At 48.1% G+C, this 26595-nt stretch overlaps 1 protein-coding gene across 2 annotated transcripts in view; it reads left to right on the top strand.

Moving 5' to 3' along the window:
• The window catches only part of HLF (HLF transcription factor, PAR bZIP family member), a 66373-nt gene extending 40501 nt beyond the window's left edge, over nucleotides 1-25872 (top strand). Inside the window, exons 3-4 of one of the 2 annotated variants that reach the window (XM_055131827.1) lie at nucleotides 13500-13720; nucleotides 20986-25872. In XM_055131827.1, the coding sequence (XP_054987802.1) occupies nucleotides 13500-13720; nucleotides 20986-21204 (440 nt within the window). In that variant the 3' untranslated portion in view covers nucleotides 21205-25872. The remainder of the gene's footprint in view (nucleotides 1-13499; nucleotides 13721-20985) is intronic. The other variant, XM_055131828.1, reaches the window with a different exon arrangement.
• The last annotated feature ends 723 nt before the right edge of the window (nucleotides 25873-26595 follow it).

The following is a 26595-nucleotide window of genomic DNA, read 5'->3' as shown; positions in this document are numbered from 1 at the left end:
GGACGGGTGTACCCGCCTGGGGCAGAATGCTTGTCCTGGACACAGGGTCGGCTGGGGTGACCTCCGCAGGCACAGCAGGAGCCGAGGAGGGGAGGGCAGACGCCTTCCCAGCACTCTGCGCCTGTCCAGCTCTGCATGCTGTTTCCCCGCTTGACAAGTGAGCACAAAGCCTCTTCATGCTGGAGGCTACAATGGGGCTAACTAAGCCTGGGGGTGCGGGGATGGGGTTGGGCACGGGGGTGGGCAGGGATCACTCCCGGCGACACCTGGTGTATGAGAGAGATGCTTCAGTGGTTGCGATGCTCAGCAGTGCTGAATGGGCTGGCAGTGGCAGGGACCAGGGCCACGCGTGGCATGTCCCCATGCTTGCAAGGCAGGCACCTCTGACCACTGCGCCCTGTCCGGGGCCCCTGTCTGTGCCTTCTCACGCAGCGAGCGTCTCGTACCGTGCAGGTCAAAGTGGAGAGACAAAGGCCAGAGAGAGCTTCGAGAGTGTCCCCACTTCCTTGGCCCAAGGCCATTCATTCATTCATTGGCACATGGATGGGCCTCGGGGTAGATCTAGGGTGCGACTCTCCCAGGAAGGCGGCCCACGGGGCATGCTTAGAACAGGAGCCCGGTGCCCCGCCACACATGCCCTGGATGGAGCATGGGCTCAGGCTCTGCAGAGGCCCCTTCAAGAACCAGTGAGGGGGCTGGAGCGGTAACGATAACACAGCAGCTAGGGCATTTGCCTTGAACGCGGCCAACCCGGGTTTGATTCCCAGCATCCCATATGGTCCCCTGAGCACCACCAGGGGTAATTCCTGAGTGCAAAGCCAGGAATAGCCCCTGCGCATCAACAGGTGTGACCCAAAAAGAAAAAAAAAACAAGGGACTGGAGTGATAGTACAGTGGATAGGGCATTTGCCTTGCATGCGGCCAACCCAGGTTCAATTCCCAACATCCCATATGGTCCCCCAAGCACTGCCAGGAGTAATTCCTGAGTGCAGAGCCAGGAGTAACCCTTGGGCATTGCCAGGTGTGACCCAAAAAGCAAGGAAGGAAGGAAGGAAGGAAGGAAGGAAGGAAGGAAGGAAGGAAGGAAGGAAGGAAGGAAGGAAGGAAGGAAGGAAGGAAGGAAGGAAGGAAGGAAGGAAGGAAGGAAGGAAGGAAGGAAGGAAGGAAGGAAGGAAGGAAGGAAGGAAGGAAGGAAGGAAGGAAGGAAAAGAAAGAAAGAAAGAAAGAACCAGTGAGTGGGAGAATGTGGACAGATGCCCCGGCTAGCTGAGTTGTTCCAGCCTGTGTCAAAGGCAGCAGGGAGGAAGAGTCAGAGAGAAGAGGGTGGAGGAAGCTGAGGTGAGAGAAGAGGGAAATGGGGATGAGGTGGCTGGTGGCTGTCTGCAGGGCTAGTCAAACTCCGAACAAGTCGGACTGGAGAGGATGGAGCCTGCAGGAGTCTCGTGTAGGGGGCGGGCAGGGGTCACTCCTGGCGACACTCGGCATACGAGAAAGATGCTTCAGTGGTGAGACTCAGCGGTGCTGATGGGGTTCAGGAGGCTTTCTCTTCTGCCCCTTGGAAGGGAACGGGTGGAGGAGTGGAAAGAGCCTGGGCTGGGGGCCACACAGCTGAGACTCTCCTCCACCCTGTGCTGCAGAACTGGCTTCTGTGACCCTCCCCGCCTCCCTCTCTCTCCTCTCGGCACACAGCGGGGCAGGCTCCAGGAGAAGCTCAGGGGGCTGTACACAGGCTCTGCAAGGTGGGAGCCCAGCACAGATACCCCCCTCCACCGCTGGGTGTGGCCCCAAAACAAACCCAAAGCCTGGGCCTTACAAATAGGACCTGACTTGTGGAGGGAGCTGGTGGCTGAGGAGGATGGGGCACACCAGGATGCCCGTGCCCTAGTCCAGAGTGGGACTGACCCTGTGGCAGTGAAGAGATTCCTGCTTTGCCTCTAGGACTCTCGTGATGAAGAACTAAGACTGAAGGGCCAAATGCTAGAGTTCCTGAGTTCAGGCCCCGGCACCGTGTGGACCCCCCTGCACCACTGGACTTAGTATTGGTGGGAGCAGCCCCCAGCACCCTGACCATCACTGGGGATGAATAGGAAGAAAAACCCTCTGACTCTGAGTCAGAAGGAATAGGAAGTGGCTGTGTATGTCTAGTTAATAACCTTGGGCAGATTGCTTGCAGCGTTCCCAGGCCTGTTTCTCTTCCTCTGTTTCCACATCTGGAAACGAGGACCTTTGACCCTTTCACAGCTGCTGAGAAGGTGATGTGTGGGGATGCATCGGGGGGTCCTGATGGAGAGCCAGGGCTCCCCAATTCCCATCTGTCTTGCTGAATGCAGACCCAGGGCCCTTTCTAGAGGTGATCACGGATGGAACCGTGCAGTGGTTGGAGCTGAAGTTCCAGCAGCCTGGTGTGCTCCACCTGAGCTGCTGGTGACAGTTGGCACTTGGGACGGAGCTGTTTGAGAAGAGTTGCTTGGATCCACGTGATGTTTTGGAGTGGCCTCTCCGTGTATCCGGAAGCACGGGCGGAGCCTCCTGGTTCCTAATTGAATTGGGCGTGAGGGGGAGGTGTGTCTAAGTGCATGTGGGTGCGTATGTGTGTAGTTTCTGTGTGTTTGTGTATTCATTAGTGTGTATGCTCAGGTGTGTGTTTGCAAAATATGTCCGGCATGTTTAAAACATGCCAGAGACCTGTCAAGTCCTAAAATGCTGGGCCTCAGGACCTTTCTCTGTATCATAGCCAAAGCCTTCCAAATCTGATCCTTCCTCACCTGTTTGAAAAGAAGGAAGGGTGTTGGCAGATACTAAACAAACATGAAAAATAATTGTGTCATTATCAGGTAGAGATCGATTGCAAAAGTAAACAGAGAGGTGGTAAGTTGGAGGTAGAGGCAAATCAGAGGATAAAAGAAGGTGGCACTTGACCTGGAGAAGTTCAGGGTGATGACTCATGGGGTCAAGGGCATAGGCTTTATAGGCACAGGGACCCAAGTTCAAACTTCCTAGCAACCCACTCTCCAGCACTGCTAGGGTTGAGCACTGAATAGTCCAGTCCAGTTGGTCAAGTGTTGCTGGAAGTGGCTCTTGGGCCCTCTGAGCATTGTGGGCTGGGTGGAGGCTGCAGGGAGCAGAAAGTGGCCCAATGTGTCAGGCACATTGAGTGGGGATAGTCCCTTAATGCTGCCCTCTGTGACAGTTGATAGTCTGGTTAAGAGTGTAGATCTGGGGAAGTAACCTACCTAGGTCTCTGTTTTCATGTGACAGTTTGGGCCACATCTGTTAGTGCTCATGGGGCTACTTGCGGCTCTGCAATTCAGGCTATTCCTGACAGTGCTCAGGGGTCCATAAGTGGTGCTGTGGACTGAACTGGGGCCAGCCTCATGTGAGGCAAACACCCGTCCTATTTCTCATACCCCTGTGGACGTTCATTTTTGACTGCCCCTGAGGCGTGGAGAGTGCATGGTATGGGCACACAGATGGAAGGTGGGATTTTAGGAGGATGGGATCGTCCTGGGTGGGACATGGCGTCATCTGATGTGCTTTCGTTTGTCTGTAGATGACTGCAGTATCTCTGTTTTGTAGTTGTATTTATATGTAGAGTGTGCACCAAATGCTTTCCAGGTACTATGCATCGTGCTAAGCACTTTATTTATAGTCCATGATTTCATTCACAGCTCACTCAACCTTATTGGGGAGCTATCGTAATCTCCATTTGCAGACGGGAAATAACAGAAACAACCACCAGAGCATAGTGGCTCCAGGGCAGGGATGCATTGCCTGCATGCGATGCCCTTGGTTCAGTCCCTGACACCACAACCCACCCCCCCCCCCCACACACACACACAAAGAAAGAAAGAAGTCTCCAGTTAATCCTTATTCCTTAAAATAGGTCTTATGAAAAAAATGAGAGAGATTTCTTTCCAGTGTTTTGTTCACAAAGGCATATAGATGGTAGAGTCAGAATTAACCCAAGCCTGACTCACTCCCAACCTAACTACTAACCTGTCCATGAAAACAGAAACACCCCTATTAGAATCATGATCAGGTTACCACATCAGCATCTGCCAAGCACAATAGCGTGGCTTATGTCTCACTCGTCTGTTGCACTAATGGTGTCGGCCAAACTTGCACCACACACAGACGAAGGTTTACTGTTCACCCATCAGGGTTTATTTCTTGCCCTTTATACACAAGGCAGACTGTTGGCAGAATCAGAATTCAAACTGACGTCTGACTTCCTCCCATTTTAACTTCCAGCTTAACCGCTGATCCTCACTGCACCCTCAGACCTAGAGATCAGGTGACTGGCTGGCCTGTATGAACCTGCTCCGTGTCTGCCCCAGTAGGCCAGACTGAGCCTTTTTTTATGGTGATGGCAGAAATGCTAGAGAGAAGGGAACCAGGCAGAGCATCTGGAGAGGCAGCTTTGGATCCGAGTGTCCTGTGTGCTTGCTATGTGGCCTTCAGTTGAGCCATGCAAATCACCAGATCAATCCACCTTGGGTGGAAAAGAGGAATAGGAGGTGAAGAATGGAAGAGCTTTGGCCACGAAGACATAGTTGCTTTTGCAAAGTGCTCGTGGCACCAAATAATCGCTTCCTTGTCATCAGAATAGAGGCCGGGGTGGGGAGGACGGGGGATGGGGGACCTCCGGTTCCAGAAAGTCCCCACCCGCAGGCTATGCTTGTGGGGTTTTTATTTAAGTCTCTCTACATATTGTGAGCATGCTTTATTCATCGGGGGCGTTACTACCATCTTCTAAAGCAATAGATTGCCCGTGCTGTGTGCGATTCTCAGAAGCAGGGGGTTGGGTGGTACCGAGTGAGCCTCTGAGCCCTGGTGGCAGTTTTTCCTCTGAAAGCAGTGGGTGCAAAGAAGGGGAAAGGGTGCTATTTGAGAAGCCAAATTAGGACTCGCTGGGATCACAGTGAGCAGTAGAGAAAGGTCAGGTGCCAATGTTGCATTTTGTCATTTATTTAATTTTAGACACCTTGGTTTACAATGCTGTTCCATGGTAGGCTTTCATGCAGGTGGCATTCCTACATGGTACCCTCCACCAGAGTCCACTTTCCCATGTCACTGTCTCAGAGTCCCTCCCCCGCCTGCACAATCTACCAACCAACACTGCCCCCCACCCTTGCTGGGGTAGACCAGTTCTCAGGTTCTGATCAAACATCTCACTTTTTAAAAATTTATTTATTTTTTTGCTCTTTGGGTCATACCCAGCGATGCACAGGGGTTACTCCTGGCTCATGCACTCAGGAATTGCCCTGGCGGTGCTCAGGGGACCATATGGGATGCTGGGAATCAACCCGGGTCGACCGCATGCAAGGCAAACGCCCTACCTGCTGTGCTATCGCACCAGCCCTCAAACATCTCACTTTTGAATCACAGGGAGTCTCACTCATCAGTGGTGGTAGAGCGTGCTCTGGCCCCCAACAGAATGCTTTCTCTTTCCTCAGCCTTCCTAGTTTAGATTTCCTGTTCGGAGTAATTGGAATCTGAACTGGAAATCTGCCCCTGATGCTCAGCACTCAATCGGTGATCAGCACTAGACCCCGGTGCTGGTCCTGACCTTATCACTGCAATCAGAGGCTTTGTGGATTTCACTGCCAAGGAGGTGCGCCTTCGCCTTCGAAAGGTTGGAGGCATTGCCTGGAATTCATTACTCTGATTTAGCCGCCGATGAAAGTCATAAAGTAGAAGGACACTGGATGCAGATCGCTCCTCTTCCCGCACTAGCCTATCAGCTCCCTGAACGTGGCACGGGCCAGTCGAAACCAAAGCCCTCCTATCTTCAGAGAAACTGTGGAGCGGTTTGCTCACGCCTGGTGTGGCCTGATGATGTGTGACAGAAGAGGGGTGGAGGGGAGCGGTTTGGGGTTAGGAGGTAACTTCTAATCTCTTCCTAGAGCCTTTTGTTTGGCCTTTTCCTCCAGAAATCCTCCCTGGCCCTCCTAGAAGCGACCTGAATCTCTTGGCCCTCCTAGAAATGACTTTAATGTTTTTAGAGAGGAAAAAAAAAAAAAAAGACCCAAAAGCATTGTTCCAGGGGACTGTAGAGTTTAGGTCATGGATTTATCTGATTCATCCTGACTTCTGGGTCTTTCAAAGAAAGTCTCAAAAGAAAATGACAATACAAGCAACCAACAAAAATCCAGGCTGAGACAACAAATAATAAAGAAGGAAACTGTATCTTAACGGTTTAAAAAGACGTTTGAGGAACTTTATCTGATGAAAAACAGATCTCTCTGTGCAACAGGGCTGGAGCGCTGGAGTTGCCTTGCTTGTTAAACTGGAGCAATAGCTCAGTGGGTAGGTGTTCGTTCGCCTTGCACACGGCCGACCCGGTTTTGACTCCTCTGCCCCTCTCAGAGAGCCCGGCAAGCTACCGAGAGTTTCTCGCCCACACGGCAGAGCCTGGCAAGCCACCATGGCATATTCCATATGCCAAAAACAGTAACAAGTCTCGCAATGGAGACGTTACTGGTGCCCGCTCGAGCAAATCAATGAGCAATGGGCTGACAGTGACAGTGACAGTGACCAGAAGTCTCAAAACAAAGGCATGGAACATAGAACTCTATTATAACTGTCTGGAACTAGCAGGGATCTCTAGTCTCATCCCTCTCCCTTCTTATTGATTCTCAGAGCCATCTAAAGCAAGAGGTATTTTTTCTTATTTTATATTTTAAATATATATTTAACCTTATTTAAACACCGTGGTTTATAAAGTGGTTCATAGTATAGTTCATATATGTCGCAGGCATTTAATATTCTGACACCAGTCTGATCACCAGTACGACCTTCCTTCTACCAGTGTGCCCAGTTCCCCACCCCCACCCCCAAGCCTGCTCCCATAGCAGGCATAAAATCATTTACTTTATATTGCTTCATACAACAAAATGACAAATAGAATTCTCAAAATATAATTTGTGAAAATCATCATATCTCGCACTAGTATTACCACTTTTTTCTTTTTAAGGCCTAGAATTATAACCTCTGAATGGAAGTGACTATTCCAAGTGACTAACAAAATGATCATCTACATAGAAATTTTAGAAATATTAGAATAAGAGTCAAGTGACTACATGCCATTCTATTGTTTATTGTGTTTTGGATGCTCTGTAGGCATGATCCCAGGGCTCCATACCTGCAAGGCTAGACCCTCACCTAAGTCCAGTACATCAAAACTAGTAGCTTCCTGTTATGTCAGCAGAAATTAATTAGGAAACATAACGGAAATCGACACAAATGACAGCTATTATAAAACATCTGAAAATGAAGTTAGAGGGGAAAATGTGAAAGGTTAAAATAAAGAAAGATGGATCAGTGAGATAGTACCAGGGGGTTAGAGCACATGACATGCTTTGCGTTGACCCCGGTTCAATTCCTGACACCATGTGAACTTCCCCCAGCACCACATCCTGGCCATGGGGCTTCCCCTTGGTGATCCTTAGCACCCAGTGCTCAGGTAGCTCTGTATCTTCTAGTTCTAGAGTACAAATGTCCGGCCAGGTCAGCAGAACTCACAGGAAGTGAAAGTGACCCCACCCCCAGGCCTCCTAAGCACTGGTTGGGGGACTTGGGAGGCCCCTCATAAAAAGAACTATCAAAATTAATTGGTTAATATAATAAAAATGATTAGAATTTTAATATAGAATCAACAATCTGAATATTGAATATTTTAAGAAATTAGTCCTCCCCAAATTAAACTATGGCTTTTGTGTAATCTTGTATTAAAAATCCCAATAAATTATAGAATAAAACGCATATTTATATATTGCATAAATGCGCATGAAATATAATTTGAGGGAAGCTAATATATAAAGTTAAAAGTTGTAAAAGAATATTTAAGATATTATAATACAATGTAATCTCTCTCCGATAGTGAAAAACTTTGTTTTTCTAGAAAACAAGTCTTGAAGAAAATATTTTCTAAAAATAAACAGGTAAAATTAGATATTTACAAGCCAGAAAGAGTTCATACAAAATAATCAGTGATATCCATTTCAAAAGGGACAGAAGATATCATGCAAGAAGTGGTAATAGGAAAAGGGGTAAATACCCCCAGACAGGTAAGATGTTTGGTCTAACCAGTTACAGAGGAACGACTCAAAACAAGAACAGTAGTAATGCTTCTCTATGTCAGACTAGATGTCGCGTTTTTATCAATGCATTTTGAAATATAAATTCTACTTGAATTTTGCATGGTAAGTTGTACTGCTAGAAATATTTTCTACAAAAACTTGGGCCCGGGGAGATGGCTCAAAGGGCTAGTGCCCGTGCTTTGTACATGAATTTATCTCCAGCACCACATGGTTCCCTGAGAGCCACCTAGTACACCCCAGAGCACCAAGCCAGGAGTAGCCTAGGAACAAACAAAAATACTCAAGGGCTGTGGACACACCTCAAGTGGTAGAGCACATGTCTGGGCTATTTTTTTTTAATTGAGATCCTATGATTTACTACTAATACTAATAAAACTAATACTACTAATGTGTTTCATGTACATAATTCCAATACCACACCCATGACCAGTGTACTTACTTCCCTCTCCCAAGCACCCCGATATCCTTCCCTCTCAAACCACCCCCCAGCTCACTTGTGTGGATCAGTTCTCCCGTTACACTTCATTTAGGACCTTTGCTGCGACTTTCCTCTTCAGCGTCAATCCCAGCATACAGGAGAGATCATTCTGTATCTATCCCATTTTTTTCTGACTGACTTCACTCAGCACAATATTCTCTAGTTCCACCCCTGTTGCTGAGAATGGTATGATTTTGTTCTTGGAGCTGTATAGTATTCTGTGTGTATATACACCACACTCTCTTGATCCATTTAACCATAGTTGGGCATTTGGATTACTTCCATACCTTGGCCCTTGTACTCAGTACGTACACGCTTGAGTCTGATGCCCACTGTTGCCCAGCACTGTCAGCCTGAGCACAGCCAATGCCGAGCAGCAAAGCTCAGCCCACACCATCACCATTGGGCATGGGGATAACCAGGGCACCCCTAGGAATTGCCTCAATAAAAAGTATCTAATAATTCATCAGTTGGGGACTAATTCAACTCACTGTTAGAGACCCAAACTATGAAATCAAACCATTTTAAATGCGATTCAAACGGTAGAGATTCCAGGTTTGCCTGCTCCCTCACCCTCCTGATCCTCAATATCCTCTGGCTGCCCCAGCACAGCCAAGTGTGACCTACAACAACCACAAATATACAAGTGAGGACTCAGGTGGTGGTAGAGAGGGCAGGGTGTTTGCCTTGAGTGCACCCAACCCAGTTTCAATCCCTCTATGGTCCCCAGAGCCTGCCAGGGGTGATCCCTGAGTATATTCAGAAGTAAACCTTGAGCACTGCTGGGCGTGGCCCCCAAATTAAAAACTAAACCTATAAATGCACACATGAGCAAGATACATATTTATGTTTCTGTTGATAATATGGGAAATTTCATGGGGTTTGTGAATATATTAAGAAAGTCATGTAGAATCTGTGGGTAAAGTCATACTATTTGTATTCAGTATTTATGTGTAAGAACCAAGTTACTAGAGGTTCACACCTTGCAGTGGAGGTTGTTTTCTTCTCAGAAGAACAAGATGGATTTGGGGTGAAGAAGAAGTAAAAAAAAAAACAAACTGACTTTCACTTTGTTTATTCTCAGAGGGGTTGGCCATATCCAGGTTATGCCTGACTCTGTGCTCAGGGGACTATATGTGGTGCTAAGCATCATACCAGGTCATCCACATGCAAGGCAAGTGCCTTACCCCCTGTACAGCCTCTCTGGCTCTGAACTTTCACATCTGGACACAATTTCTGCTTCTGTTGAAGCTTGCAGTATTTTTGGTATTTATAAAAATGGAATAGATTGAGCAAAGGAAGGGTTCGCTGATTGAGTGCATGCAGGAGGCCAGGGTTTGATCCCCAGGACCACCTGATCCCCTAAGCTCTGTGAGGTGTTACCCCACGACCAATAAAATGAAGTGTAATAAAAGAATATAATGATGCTTTCATAAAAGGAAAGGTCATATATTAAAATGTTGAAAGTCCACAAACGTAATAATCAGAATCTTCTTCCTTCTTACTTAATGCCATTGTGGACATTTTGGAACAGAGGAGGGGGGTGGGGATTGAATCTAGAAGAATCAATTCAATAGAAAATATAGACACAGGGCTGGAGACAGAGAGCACAGGAGTACAGCACTTATCTTGGTTCAACCTCCACCATGATATGTCCCCCCGCCCCCGCCCCAGTACATCCAGGAGAGCACAGAACCAGGAACATGCCTACCCACCCCCAGTCACTACCACCTGCCCCTCCAAGAAACTATAAACACAGTGACATGAGGGTATCTTTAGGGAGAAAGGGGGGGCCTGACTGTGCCTCTCAGACCCTTTGCTATTTGCCACTTGCCATTGGGACAGCCACTGCCAGATAGATTTTTCTCCAGGCAGCAGGTAGGGCTGACCTACTTGCATTAGAAGAAAGGGCTAGAAAGAATGTGGAGAAGGATTCTGCCTAAATGTGGTGTTATTGTTAGAATGTCCATGAATGAATGTCAGAGCTCAGCCTCTCAGGGGGCTGCTATGAGGTGAGAAATAAAGTCTTTGTAGAAGCTGAACTCGAAAGCAGACACCACAGTCAGGGGTGGAGATAAAATAGATAAAATATGAGAGACCATGATGATCTGGTAGAAGGGGTGTGTGTGTGTGTGTGTGTGTGTAAAATGTGTGTGTGAAGCTGAATAATCAAGGAGAACTTTTGAAATAACAGCACAATCCTAAGGAAGATAATGAAGTCACTTTGCACAGTTAGATTTTGGAAATATTAAGAGATGCTTCCATGAGGGGCAGGGGTGACAGCACAGCGGGTAGGGCATTTGCTTTGCATGCGGCCAACCCGGGTTCAATTCCCAGAATCCCATATGGTCCCCTGAGCACCGCCAGGAGTCATTCCTGAGTGCATGAGCCCAGAGTAATCCCTGTGCATCGCCGGGTGTGACCCAAAAATAAAAAGAGATGCTTCCATGGGGTAGGAGAAGGTGCACATGGCAGCGTATGTGATTTTGCTTGTGTGCACATGTGTTTGGCTGGGAGAAGAAGGGGTACAGCGATAGCTGTTAAAGATGGGACACTGGGTAGCTCTGTTACTAAGTTCAAAGAGAATTTCTAAAGGAAAAGTAAAACCCCCATTTGACTCAGATGTGGTTCATTTTCGGAGGCAGTGTCGAGAGGCACAAGATCAAATCTAGCCTGACACCCTCCGGTTTGGAACTCAGCAGTCTCTGAAGTGGGAGCTGCGATGCCGCCTGGCTAATGAGAAACTCATCTTCTGCCAATACCCGGGGCCCCTCTCATTCTCGTCAGTGAACAGGATACAAAGAGAACACCAAGCAGAGGGGAGACCTCACAGGTCACGCAGAACATTCGTTTTACAGGCTCCCCACCTGGCCTTTCTGGAAAACGGATGCCCGAGATCTCACAGGTTAGCCAGGACGCACATCAGTAGCTCGGTTCCTCATCCATCCAGGGGTGGTTTTAAAGGAAATAGGATCCTTCGCACATTGTCTGACAATTGGCAGGGAGGAGGGGTAGGGAGAGATGGGAAGAGGAGGAAGAGGAAGAGGGGGAGGAGGAAGAGAAGACAAACAGACGTAACCAAGCAAGCCCTACCCTCATTTTTATTCTCTGGGTGAGAACAGCTATGGTAAAGTTCAAATGAAACTAAAAGTTGAGCTCCCCAAATAAACACTTTGGTCTTTTCAAGTTCACGTTCTCTGTCCAACACATTCTGAAACGCCATAAACCTGCAGACATTTGTGTTTCAGTGATCTAGCCTACAGAAGTGAGGTTCCCAAATTTATTTGACCTAGCATCTCCTTTTCAGAAAGAAAAATCCCTCAGCTCCAGCCTGGAAATCTTATTTAAGCAAATAGAAAAATGTCACCTTCGCTGGCCCCCAAGGCCACAGACCTTCTGGATACAGACACTGGAACCAGTGTCCCCGATAGGGAAAGAAGCATCACCCACTTTGGGAAACATTGATCTAGAAGCTCAAAGGGAAATTAAGATGCTCTCCAGGGGCTGGACAGATAATACAGGGGTAACGGCTATTGTCTTGGATGCAGCTGATACCAGTTCAATCTCAGGTACTACATACAGTCTCCTGAGCACCACTGGGTGTGGCTCAAAAACACCAAGAAGCCGGTGGTGGGGGAAAAGAAGGTGGGGGGAGGGGCGTTCAGGGAACAATCTCTAGTATATCCTTATAATTTGTCGGGGATTCTGGAACCCATCCCTGCTGTCAATCCCACTGGGTTGGCTCCACAGCCTGGGAGCCTGGGCACTTGACTGCCAGCTCCCCCTCTTCCCCTCTCCCTCTCTTCCTCCTGCTGCCTGAATCTGCTTGCCAAACTTGAGCTCTGCTGTCACGTTGATGCTCAGAACCCTTAAGCGACAGGCAGAGCCTTTTATAATGTCCCCACCGCCCACGTCTCTGGCTCCTACCCCTGATCCCATGCCAGCCAGTTTTCTGCCTCAGGGCCTCAGAACCACTTGTCTCGTCTGTGTCCTGATGACCTCGCCACTATTTAATGTTCGTCTCAAGAGGCAAGTTTTCAGATCCATCTCTGGAACGTGTCCCTAAACTCCTCTATGTCATACGTTGCACACCTCAACCAAACAACACACACACACACACACACACACACATCTGGGAGCACATGAGGGTTATTTCATCTCAGCACCTGGGTGGGCAGTAAATTTCATCTTCCAAATTCCATATTCTCACTGGCTAGTTATTTGGTCTGATGCCCTAACTTGCCTGGGAAGTGAGGTTGTTATTATTTTAAAGGTAAAAGGTAAGAATAGTGGCTTTTCCTCCATCATACCTCATAGAGTGCCTGACACACAGTGGGTGCTTCGTGAATGTGCAAGAGGAAAGAGTGCCAGCCCTGCTTGTCCTGACCAACAGGACAACACGCCAGGGCCAACTACATTAGAAGCTTTTCAGAGAAGATAAATTTGTCTTCCCAGAAGACAAACCCTCTGGGGATGAGAGATACGGACCAAAGGGGCTGGAGCTCATGTTTTACATGCGGGAGTTTCTGGTTCAGTGCTCGGCACCACAAGGTCCCCTAAGCACTACCACCTGTGGCCCATAAACAAACCAACAGGGACCAGCGTGGTCCAGGGGTTAAGGCACTTACCTTGCATGTATCCACCAAGATTCCCTCCCTGGCACTGCAAGTGGACCACTGCGCCCTGCCAAGAGTGATCCTGAGCACAGAGTCAGGAGTGAGCCCCGAGCCCCACTGGGTGTGGATAAAGACAAACCCACTACTTTGCTTTAGGAGGAAGAAAAGAACCTCAAACTACAGGCAATTTGGAATCAGTGCAGGCCTCCGTGGGTGAATCCCAACAGTCCGGGAGCCCCCTCAAGTCAACGCGGGCTGGGGCTTCCAGGGTGTTCATGAATTCCAATCCCTGTCTCATTCCAGGTCAGCTGTTGCCGGCAAACCGCAATACACCGAGTCCCATTGATCCCGACACCATCCAGGTGCCCGTGGGGTATGATCCTGACCCCGCCGACCTTGCCCTCTCCAGCATCCCCGGGCAGGAGATGTTTGACCCGCGCAAACGCAAGTTCTCAGAAGAGGAACTGAAGCCACAGCCCATGATTAAGAAAGCACGCAAAGTCTTCATCCCCGATGATCTGAAGGTAAATTGGAACTGGTAATCAGGCTTTGGGTGCATGGAGAGTGGGCTCCAAGGCCGGTGAGAAGGTGACTCAGCCCGGGAAGATCTCACAGGTTGTGAATGCCTGGTGATTTCTGAACCTCGTTCTTAGCGGGTTAGCGGGGATTGCAGGGAAGTAGATTGCTTTCTGGGTAGCTTCTGAAAACCATCTCATTTCTTTGGGGGTGGGAGTTAGCAGGGGGGGTCAGGTCACACCTGAAGGTGCTCAGGAGCTAGCCCTGGATGTGTGTGCTCAACTCCGGAAGACCACACATGCTACTGAGGATTGAAGCAGGGTTGGCTACAGGCACAGCACGTTGCCTTACCTCTTGTACTGTCATTCCAGCCCTGGAATCTACCTTTCATGGCTTGATGACACAGGAATAAAGAGAAGCAATAATTCACTGGCATGATTGATAATGCCAGTTATGGAAACCACCACGTTCTGCCGGGAAACCGATGCAAACCCAATCCCAGAAGACTCTTTCAGAGTTGGAATGATGCCAGGGTTCCTGGTGTCATTCCCCTGAGGGGTGCCTTTCCTTGGGATTGACTGATCATGAATCACTGTCATTTCCCTGTAGGCCTCAGAAAGAATGGCCTCACAGACCCTCTCTCCTCGTGGCCACGATTGGGTGACCAGCAGGGACACAGGGGTTTGATAAGGATACTGGAGGGTTTCTGTTCATTCTAGAGCTCAAGGAAGGGTCACAGGAGACTCTCAGTGAAAAGTTAATTCTGCAGGTTTGTTGTTTTTTTTTTCGGTCATGTTGAGAGGATAGGGCTAGAGCGATAGCACAGCAGGTAGGGCATTTGCCTTGCACACAGCAAACCCGGGTTTGATTTCTCCGCCCCTCTCAGAGAGCCTGGCAAGCTACCAAGAGTTTCTTGCCCACACGGCAGAGCTTGACAAGCTAACCGTGCCGTATTCGATATGCCAAAGACAGTAACAAGTCTCACAGTGGAGATGTTACTAGTGCCCGCTCAAGCAAATCAATGAGCAACGGGATGACAGTGATGATGATGATGATGACATGTTGAGGGGATACCTAATTTATAAAGGCAAATAGTTTTACCAGAGGAAGTCAGATAGAACTTTAAATGAATGCAGCACGTCGTGCAGTTCCTTAGGAAGAGAATTCTTTTTCAAAAGTATGCCATGTCCACAGAAACTGAAATATAACCATTTCTGATGAGCTATTGCTTAGAATTTTAGGGTATGTTCCCTTCCACTCCTCGAGACAATAGAGATGTGATTGTGGACATTCAAGGCCTTGAAACCAGGCCATCATTAGCCCTTTTCTCGCTTCTGACCCCTATTCCCGAACCTAAAGATGTTTCAGAGTGAGAGAGCCTCCCAGGCGGGGAGAAATGAGAGCATGGGACCTCGTCCCGGAACAGATTTAGACAGTCGCTGCCTCTGCTTTTCTTATCTGGAAGGAACATGGAAGGGCAAAGGCTTTAGTCACTGCTATCAGCCACATGCCCGAGATGACCCCCTTCCTCCACCTCCTGGGGGTCCAGAAGCATCCAGGCTGACAGGGACCTTAGAGATGCTTTGGACCAAAGATGTCATTTTTGCAGGGGAGGGAATGGAGGGGAGGAAGGTAGATGTCTGGGTGCTGGACAGGACCAGGCTCAGTCTGGTCCCCATATCCTCCAGAAAAGTGACAGCAGATGCATGTTAGGTGCTTTCCCAAGGGGAAAAGCAGCCATGAAATGTGTGCCGGAAGCGCTGGTCAGTCGTTGGTGACAGGTGAGCCGGGCCCTGTGAGTGCGTGCAGGGCGGCTGGGTTACCTCCTCGCGCGAGAGGCTTCCTTTATCCTTGCTCTTAGCCATTCCATGCGGTGTGTGTCAGAGCTCATCGCTGCACACCGACTCAGCATGGCTTTTCCTCTTCCGTGGAGATTGCTGAGTGGTAGCTGGAACTTCCAGCCAAACCTTCACAGGGGCTCCAAACTTAGAAGTTCAAAGGAAAGAGCCCGCTTACTTAATAGCCTGGGTAACCCTGGCAACCAAGAGGCCAGGCAAAAGCCTTCTGGGCTGGAATTAATGCATATTGCTGCGGCCACAGCCAGGCCTGACCTTTTTGTACTGCAGGTGGGAAGCCCGCAGAAATGCTCCTGGGCTTCAGCTGTGAGCAAAAGTCTCAGGCCTCAGAGCACAGGCCTGTGCAGAGCAAGAAGCAGAGCAGGAACACCCTCCTCCCCAGATAGTGTCTGAGCTAGGGCTGCGCCAGAGGGGTGTCAGAACCCCCCAGCGTGGACAAAGCAAGCTGAATGAGTTGAAATGGCTTGATAGTGATTGCTCCTCCCTGGGCCCTTTATTTGCCTTTGCATGCACCTCCTGGAAGCATTCAGGGACGGCAGACAGGATCCTAAGAACACATTCAAGCAGAACGAAGCACAGACTCAGCCCTTTAAGGCATCTCTGTACCTCCATGCCTAAGCTTAGCACTTAAAAAAAAATTCATTGATTCACCAAACAAGCATTTTCAAAGGCTTGTTTATGCCAAGTCCTGGGTCATTGTTCCCACCCCTCCAGAGATGTCTAGTCAGGAGAGAAAAGAATGAGGTGTGCTGAGAGCCAGAGATAGTAGGGCAACAGTGGGACACTTGACCGCACACACACTGACCTGGGTTCAATCCCCAGCACCCTGGAATGTCTCCTGAGCCCCACCAGGAGTAATTTCTGAGCACTGCCATATGTGCCCTACACACACACACACACACACACACACACACACACACACACACACACACACACACACACACACACACACACACACACACACAGTGTTTACCTGTGAGCTGGGTATTGTTGAGGTGGTATCAAACAGACCCTCAGGAAAATGGGGGGTGGGATCGAGATAGAGTGGGAGTGGGTCCCTGCTGGGTGAGGGAGTTGGGGAGTTGATGAGAGGGGTAGAGAAAAGGTGTGTTAAACTGATTGGCCCCATACAGGGTCCTGATTCACCTCCCCATCCTTTCAGAGGTAACAGAAGGCCACCAGTTGGCTTTTGGAGCATAACACAGCCCTCCTGCCCTTTCATTCATCCCTTCCCAGAACTCCTGTACACACCCCTCACCCCCACCCAACCCTAGAAGGTCTCCCTGCCCCACCTTTCTTAGATCATCTGCATCTATGGGTGGGCAGGTGAGGCCCAGGAAGGCGAGGGTCCGCAACATAAGGACTTTGGTGGAGAGTCTTGGTCACTTAGGTGTTGGTGAGATGTCATAGCTATACCAAAACCCTAAATGTTAACACAGTTGGAAACATGTGGCCTAGACGATAATGATTAAAGCTTAAAGAGAGCAGAAACAGAAGAAGCTGGTTGTTAAGAAACAGAAATTGGTCATTACCTTCAGGTCCGGTGGTTGGGGCCCTGATTTTTAAGGTCTGATCAAACTCCCGCTTCCTCTCACCCCCGGTTCCTGGCCTACAGTGCGTCCCTCCTCCTTCCCTGCCCTCTTTTTTCACACCCAGCTCATGTGCAGTTCCCCGGGACCTGGATCTCAAATGCTCCCTCACCTTTCTGGTCCTGTGTTTCTTCCTGCAGGCTCGGGTAGGTCCCAAATCAGCCCCTGTAAATGATTCTGAAAAGCAGATTCCAGGGAACAGTGAGGAGCATGATAGATTTACTCACACAGCAGGGTTGGAATTGATGTGTACATCAAAGTCGTACAGAGCTTCCATCAAAACAGGCAGCTGTAGTGTTGAAAATGTTCCTCGAGACCCCTGCCTTGCCCCTTGGGAGGTGTGGCACCCTGCTGGCCCCTACCAGCCTCTCTCCCTTGCCCCTAGCACCTGTCACCCTGTCAAAGACTTAAAAAAAGCTCTACCAACAGCCCGTTCACCCTCACTTTCCCATGCAATCTTCTAAGGGCAGCCTCCTTGCTAAGAACTCTGGTGCCTGCTATTCAGAAACTCATTTTTTTCCCATTTCTTTATATGTGATGATGAAATGTATAGAAAACTGGGGAGCACGTTAGAAGTGTCAGCACCAGCTCCGGGCAGCAGCCAGAAGGTGGCTTCAGAGCCATTTTATGGTGTCTCTCTCTGCAGGACTTGTGTTGGTCAGCTCAGGGCTGGGACTGGACCACTGACCTTGAGGCTTCCTTGCGACTTTGGTGTCAACCCAGCTCCTCCAATGCCAGCTGCCCCTTGGAATCCTGGAGGGCGGGGTGTGCTGTCCTCACTTGCTCTTTTCCTGGAGGAGGCACAAAACTGCAGGTGTCCGCCTTGCTGGAATAGAGGGATTTGCTGTAGCAGATTGTTAGGGAGAAAGGGAGTTCGTTGCAGAATTACCCAGCAGACACCATAAGAATTAGCGTGGTCTGAAGAGAAGATGGATAATTCTGTCTTCTACAGAAGGTTTTACTTTCTTTCAGTGTGTGTGTGTGTGTGTGTGTGTGTGTGTGTGTGTGTGTGTGTTGGGGGGGCGGGCGGGGGCGGTGGGCACGGGGGGCGGGGGCCACCGAAAGAGAGGAAGATTCTTACAACATTGATTTCAGTTAAATATTAGTTGGGTTAATTAAGGCATACAGCACAGTTAAACAGGAAATTAGAGCAATTATTTAAATTCTAGCGTCAAATGCAAATATATAGGTTGGCAGAAAGTGGAAGCGTGCTTTCTCTTTTTTTTTTTCAAATATCTGCTTTTAATTACCAATGTGTGCAAGACCAACATATGATATACTAATAATTCAAGAGGATATAAAAGATGAAAATTTCTGCCTTCATATTTCACCTTTCTACCTTAGTCGTTCCCCCCTCTTCAAAAGACACTATTTTAAATACCTTTAAATAAATCCCTCTGGACCTCTTTCTATGTAGGAATTAGAGAACATGACAGATTCTTCACCTAAATGGGATGAGACCGTAAATATTTATACGAAAATTGCCATTGTCTCCCACCTCCTAGTATATCATGAACATCTTTTTGCATCAGCTGGATCATTATTGTTAACAGCTGCAGAGCATCCTTTTTTATATAACTCTGTTATTATATAGTTATTAAATCTACTGATCATTTCCCCCCTATTACCAACAATGCTGCAGTTAAGATTGGGTGCCTGCATCTCTGTGTACACACATAGGAAGCTTACAACATAAAGATCCTCGAAGTTGGGGCAGAAGTGATAGTACAGCGGGTACCTTGCATGAGGCTGACCTAGGTTCGATCCCCAGCATCCCATATGGTCCCCTGAGCACTGCCATGAGTAATTCTGAGTGCAGAACCCTGCAGGCGTAACCCCTGAGCATTGCCAGGTATGGCACACAAAGAAAAAAATAATCCTTGAGGTAGAGTGGTACCACCAATGATAAGCACATCTGATTAGTTGGTAGAATTGTCTGAGTGTATCCTAATAGTAGGGTGACCATTTATGCCCCCAACACATAGAAGCCCATGAAGGAAAGGGTTTCATCAAATACTATTTCCAGCAAGAAGAATGAAGCACTATTATTTAAGGTGTGAATCAAGAGCTTCATATATCCAGGATATGAGTCCTTTATCCAATAAAGAACCCAAGGCTGAGACCTCCAAGCCTGCTCAGATTGGGGCTGGGCCTCCTCTGTCCAGATTTCCCATTTCCCAGTAGCTAGGTGGTCACACCCAGGGACTGCCCCCAGCGCCATGGAATCCCATCAATAGCCAGCATCCAGAGACTTAAAAGCAAGCTCCCGGAAGCATATCTTATAGCCTACTTCTCCCTCTGGGAGAACCTAGCAAACTACCAGGAGTTTCCAGCCCACATGGGAGAGCCTGGCAAGGTCCCCATGGTGTATTCATATGCCAAAACCAGTAACAAGCTGGGTCTCATTCCCCTGACCCTGAAAAAGCCTCCAATGCGGCATCATTGGGAAGGACGAATAGAGAGAGAGGCTTCTAAAATCTCAGGGCTAGGATGAATGGAGACGTTACTGAGACCGCTCGAGAAATTTGATGATCAATGGGATGATGATGATGATGATGATGATGATGATGATGATGATGATGATGATGATGATCCGATAATAATATGTGAAGATACCTTCTCCCCGTCAGTAGGGTATCTTCATTTTTATCTCAAGTTTCACCACACAAAGCCTTTTATTTTTATTTATCTTATTTGTTTGCTTTGGGACCACAACCAGCAGACACTCGGAGGCTTCCTGGCTCTGCATTCAGGAATTCCTCCTGGCAGTACACAGCGGGCCATATAGGTTACTCTATGGGGATCGAACCTGGATTGGTCATGTGCAAGACAAGGACCCTACCCTCTGTACTATTAATCAACCCCCCAAAAAAGTTTTCAATTTGATATCATCACATTTATTAATTTTTGCTTCTTACTATTGCCAATAGAATTACATATTCATTTCAGCATCCTTTTGTTGAAGAGACTGAGTCATCGAATGGTCTTGGCATATCTGTTGAAAACCAATTAATATTAGTTGGGTTAATTAAGGCCTAGAGCACAGTGAAACAGGAAATTGGAGTAAATTATTTAAATTCCAACATCAAATACAAGTATATAGTTGGCGAAAAATAGAGGCTTTGTGTATATATGTATATATACTTGATATATACATATATACACACATATACACATATGTGTGTGTATATATATATATACATATATACGTTCCTTTGAAGCAAAAGGACTGGTGGTTGGCGTGATAGTCCAGTGGGTAAGGCATTTGTCTTGAATGCCGCAGCTGGGGCTGGAGCTGGAGCGGTAGTACAGGGGGTAGAGCATTTGCCTTGCGCGCGGCCAACCCAGGTTTGATCCCCAGCATCCCATCTGATTCCCCTGAGCACCGTCAGGACTAATTCCAGAGTGCAGAGCCAGGGGTAACCCCTGTGCATCACCTGGTGTGACCCGAAAAAGGGAAAAAAAATTTTAAAAGCAGCAGCTGACCCGGGTCTTTGATCTTCTGCGTCCCGTACGATTGATTCCCCAGCCACCTCCAGGAATAATTCCTGAATGCAGAGTCAGGGGTAACCCCCCGAGCATCATCGCCGAAGATACAGCCCAGACAGCAGAGAAAGAAAGTAGAAGTGGTGTGCTGGGACCCCTGGGATTCCCCGCAGGTCCGCCCCTGACCGGGAGAGGGCGCCCTCTGCACCCCCACCCCTAAGCACCCCCCCCCCACCTCGCCCCTAGACACGCAGCCCCCGAGGAGGAGCGGGTGGTGGTCCGGCACGGCGCGCCTGGCCGAAATCTAATCGCGCGTTTCCCCCTCCCCGCGTGGCCCATGAGCAGGACGACAAGTACTGGGCCCGGCGCAGAAAGAACAACATGGCAGCCAAGCGCTCCCGCGACGCGCGGCGGCTCAAGGAGAACCAGATCGCCATCCGGGCCTCGTTCCTGGAGAAGGAGAACTCGGCGCTGCGCCAGGAGGTGGCCGACCTGCGCAAGGAGCTGGGCAAGTGCAAGAACATCCTGGCCAAGTACGAGGCCCGCCACGGGCCGCTGTAGAGCAGGACTGCGCCACGCCCGGCCCGGCCCGGCCCGGCCCGAGTGGGGGGCGCCGCCCCCGGCCCGCCGCCCCGGCATCAGCACTTTACCAGCGGCATCCACGCGACCGACTCCCGTCTGGGTGTGTGTGTGTGTGCGCGTGTGTGTGTGTGTGTGTGTGTGTGCGCGCGTGCGTGTGCCTATGTCCACGTGCTTGTGCACCCGTGTGCGTGCGTGCATGTGTGTGCGTGTGTGTGTGTGTGTGTGTGTGTGTGTGTGGTCGTTGGTGCGCAACTGTGCATCCCCCCCGCCCCCCTCATGCCCTCATCTTTCAGTGCCACCCCGACCCCCACCCCATCCCAAAGAAAGGTGCCGTGTTTTTACTGGACTGTGGAGACCTCGAGGGGGGGCGTTTCCTGCCTCCCCCCCCCTCCCTCCCCATCTCTCTACTCCTGCGCCTTCCACGTTGCTTCACTCCTATTGGTTCTTCTGTCCTCTCCTGGCCCCACCCCTGACACCTCTCCTCCCCCCCCACCCCCAACTCGGCTTGGCTGCACTAAGCAGGACCCTGGTATAACAACTTTCTATCTCCGTTTTTTTTTTTTTTTTTCCTTTCCAGACGCTGCAAACTCTTGTTTCAGTTCAATCTGTAAGTTTAAACATGCTAATTAGGTGCACCGAATAATTTAGCACTACACTGCAGCTCGATTCAGTTATAGGTTGCTTTCCTCCTCTTTTTCAGTTCCCGTGATAAGCGTCTTCAAATTTAAAGTGCTGTTTAGATTGATTAGATTCCATACTTACTGCTCTCGACTAAGTTTCCTTTGAATTCCGCCGACCCCCAGATAAGTAAGAGTACTACCCTAGAACACAGAGTGTGTTTTTTGCACTGTCTGTACCTAAAGCAATAATCCTATTGTACGCTAGAGCATGCTGCCTGAGTATTACTAGTGGACTTAGGATGTCTTCCCTACCTACGAATCTCACCGTCTTTTTAAAAAACAAAAATCAAAGCAATGCATTGGAGCATGCCCAGAACATCCCCGGGTGAGGGAAGCAGAGGGCAATGCCAGGTCTAAGAAGGAGGGGTTACTTTATCAGTATATGAGCCAGAAATGCAACTTGGAACAGCTTTGGACATCAGTATGTTTGGGTTTGTTTCCTTCCGCTCCCCTGCCCCACCTCCCACTTTTCTAGTTACAAGTTTTCCATAACCCTCTTGAGAGTCAATTCAGTGACTTAAGATTTCGTTTCCCCCATTTTTTGTAATATATATATTTTTGTGAATTACACCTTGCTGTTTTTAAAAATCAGTTAAGTTAATAAGTTGATATTTTGTAAGATCCCTTTTCCTAGTGGTGTCATTTTTGAATGCTTCATAAATTAATGATTCTGGAGCTTCTGTTTCTTATTCTCTGTTTGCTTTTGAACGTACGTGCTCTTATAAAGTGGACTTCTGAAAAATGAATGTAAAAGACACTGGTGTATCTCAGAAGGGGATGGTGTTGTCACAAACTGTGGTTGATCCAATCAATTTAAATGTTTACTATAGACCAAAAGGAGAGATTATCAAATTGTTTAATGTTTATACAGAGTAACTATAGGAAGTTCTTTTTTGTACAGTATTTTTCAGATATAAATACTGACAGTGTATTTTGGAAGACATATATTATATATAGCAAAGAGGAAAGGAAAACTATTCCATGTTTTAAAATTATATAGAAAAGATATATATTCATCCATGTTGCACAGAGAAAAGAAGTGCTTGGGGGTTTGGAAGTCTTTAATATTTAAGCCCATCACTGACACATCAGCATGTTTTCTGCTTGAAATTAAAATTTCATTACAGTCTCCAGGCTCGCTATGACAAATTTTGCTCTGAAGTATAGAAGGAGCTTTCTTATTTTCTATTAGGTGTCAGAAAGAAGTCAGTTAACGTCACCAAAAAAGCACAACATGAATGTTAGTCAAATATTTATTGGATGATACAGTGTTTTTTAGGAAAAGCATCTGCCACAAAAATGTTCACTTCAAAATGACGAGCTCCAGGAATGGAGTCTGACTGCAAGCACCCCAAACAGTTCTGTTCTCTGTGGGCCCGTGTGTCTTAGGCAGTCCCAGGTTGATAACGGTGCTATGTGTATGGTTCCTCATTTGATCGATGTTTTGACTTCCAAGATGATTGTTCTTTTGTTTTTACGAAGTTGTGTAACGTCAAGAGATTCTGCTGTTATTGCAAAGACACGGTTTTTTTTTTGTGCTTAGATTAAATAACCTTTTATCAATGGGATTTTCTAGTTTTCTGCCTCCAGGCTCTCTTCCTTCCTGGCCTGATGTTCTCCTGGCCAGTTCATAAGCATCTCAGAGTTTCGTAGTCGTTGGAAAGCTGAGTGCGAGGCTGTCCCTCAAGGTTTGCCTTTGTCCTACACTACAGATTCCAATGACAGAGAGACCGAGGATCAGAACTGAAGGACAATGGTCACGTATAGGACTCAACAAATAGTCACTGAGACCCTAGGAAATCTGTGAGCAGAACCGAACAAGCGATATCCAAAAAGAGACCCAGGGGGGTGCAGAGCTGGCCTTTTCGTATGGACAAGAGGCTGACCGCAGTGGAACTGTTCAGTGGCCGTAGTGTTGAGTGTTGAGAACAGAAGCCAGAGGTAGCTTTAAGTGGAGAAGCGCCAAAGGGTCCCACCACCAACAGTTCAGTGACGTGTAACGTGGTAGCTGAAGAAATTGTGTGTGAACACTGGTCTTTCTTAAGAATGAAGCTGTTTGTATCAAAGAAGCATCACAAGTGTTTTCTGCAGAAGAAATAAAAAGATCATAATAAAACTTAACTCTTTCAGGTGCCAGGAGAGGTTTCAGAAAACTACCTCGTCTTTTAAAAATTGCTCAAGTTGGGCCAGAGAAATAATTGAGCAGGTCGGGCACTTGCCTCGCATGCATCTGACCCAGGTTCCATCCCTGGCACCACAGATGGCTCCCAGGTGCTACCAGGAGCGATTCCTGACCAGGAATGAGACCTGAGCACCGCTGGGTGTGCCCCCCCCCAAATCAAACAAACAAACAAAAAGCTTACATTTTGGAGTCTATTCAGGTGCCTTATACGTGGAGCACTTTCCCCACACTCAAGCACTTTCTTGAACTTGCTACGGCAGCCAGGGACCCTTAGCTAGAAACAAGACCCTCCAGGTCAGTGTGTGGGAAGCCAGAGCCTGACGGGGAGTGACTTCCATCAACCAGGGTCAAATGAGTTCAGCAGAAAGCAACTATTTTAAGAATCCTGTTGTCATTTTTCACCTTTTGATCATAAGCATTTTTCAGAGATTAATTCCTTGGCCATTAAAAATGAATTCAAATCATATCATGCCAACATCAGTTCAACATGACTGAGGATGGGCAGCCTCGGGCTTCCCGAAGGGCCCATCATTTCTTTTGACTGGACTTGGAAAGAAGGACTAAATTGACCAGCCTCTCCTGCACACAGTCCTTGCTGAGGTAGGTGGGGCACGGGATGGCTGTGAAGGATGATTCCTTCCTTTTGAGGATGGGACTGCTCACCGTTCAGATCTCAAAAAAGACTGGTAGACTTTTGTTTTCAGATACAGCAGGCAGGGCTGAAGCGGAAGTACCGTGGATAGGGCGCTTGCCTTGCATCCAGCTTGCCTGGGTTTGATCCTCTGTTACCCATATGGTCCCCTGAACCCCACCAGGAGTGATCTCTGAGCACCACTGGCAGGGGACCCACCCCCCTCTCCAACCCAAATCAGATACAGTAGGCCTTCTTGAAGCCATTCTCAAGGCAGAAGGTCCATATTTTTTAAGGGATTTTGGTATTGGTGTGTGTGAGGGGGATAACCAGTGGTTTCCTGCCAACTCCCCAGCCTGATGAAGGAGCTCAGTAATTCGGAAGGTGCATTGAAAAGATCTTGAATCTGTTTACAACAGAGTCAGAAAGTTTAAGTGGAGCTTTCTTCCTACCGGCCCAAGGATTAGATGAGACATTCTATAAAATGTAAAATTATGCTTCACTTTTTTCCTCTTTTTTTTTTTTTTTTGCTGTAGTTTATCTCGTATTCCCCAGATCTCCCTGTTGGGATACATTCGCACTTTTTCTCAGAGTGATGGAGGTTGCCTACCTGTGAGGGGGTAGAGTGAGGCAGGGGTGAATACCAGTGTGCTGGTCCCTTTCTCCTCTCAGCCTTCCTGCTTCCTACTGGAGCTCTGAGCCCCCCACCTGGAGGAGACGTTTTCCCCAGGTGTCTATTATTAATAATGCTGTTTTTAAACATGAGTAAAGCCTTATCCTAGGTCTTGATCCAGATGATTTGGCAGCTAAAGTCAGTACATTGTCAGAGGGTGAAGTGTGTGTGTATGTGTGTGTGTGTGTGTGTGTGTGCGTGTGTGTGTATGTGTGTGATATAAGAGAGACAGACAGACAAAGAGAGAAAGGATATTTAACTAAAGACATAAATTCTTTCATTTTGGGGCACCTGACTGGACATGATAATAAGCCACAATTATCTTTTTGGCAACACCACTAAATTGGCGTCTGTTAAACAGGTACCAGTTCCCCTGAGGTCAGTTCGTTGTGCACTGTGATTCTGGTGGTGTGTTTGCTGTTAAGTCCAATCTTGTCTGTTATATTCCTAATGTTTAATAAAGTTTGGAGTTTTTCCTTTCTTTCATGGAGTTTTGTTGACAGTCTTCTAGGAATCAGCTCTGTCCCCAGCACCAAGAAACCATACTCTTAGCTCAACTAGATAGGTGATAACACTAATTATCAGTAAATGAACACGTACTGAGTTTGTGTAGAACACACGGCTGGGCCCTTATATGGGATAATATACTTAGGCCCATAAAGACGTTATGAAATCAGGGCAAGTGTGACAACATTTTACAGAAGTGAGGAATGAAGCTTTTGAGAGGCAAGATATCTTTCCTGATTTGCCAGGAAGTGCCCGATGCTTTCTGCTCCATTGCATGGGCCTCCTCCTATAGAGAGGCAGTTCCCAGAAATAGGCCCAGCACTTCTCTAGTTGAACGTGTGGAAGTTGTGCAGGAGAAGGAAGAGATGGCTCAGTGGTCCGCATGGGCTTTGTGTAATCACAAAATAAGAAGGGGGCGGGGCTGGAGAGATAGCACAGCGGGTAGGGCGTTTGCCCTGCACGCGGCCGACCCGGGTTCAAATCCCAGCATCCCATATGGTCCTCTGAGCACGGCCAGGGGTAATTCCTGAGTGCAGAGCCAGGAGTAACCGCTGTGCATCGCCAGGTGTGACCCAAAAAGCAAAAAATAAATAAATAAATAAATAAAAAATAAGAAGGGGGCGCACGCTCTCTCTCTCTCCACGTGTGTTTGGTGGTTAGGCCATTTTCCCACCCTGGATGGACTATGGTGATGGAC

Source organism: Sorex araneus, chromosome 3 (assembly GCF_027595985.1).
Source record: "Sorex araneus isolate mSorAra2 chromosome 3, mSorAra2.pri, whole genome shotgun sequence".
Lineage (NCBI taxonomy): Eukaryota > Metazoa > Chordata > Mammalia > Eulipotyphla > Soricidae > Sorex > Sorex araneus.
This window is presented reverse-complemented; position numbering and strand designations above follow the sequence as displayed.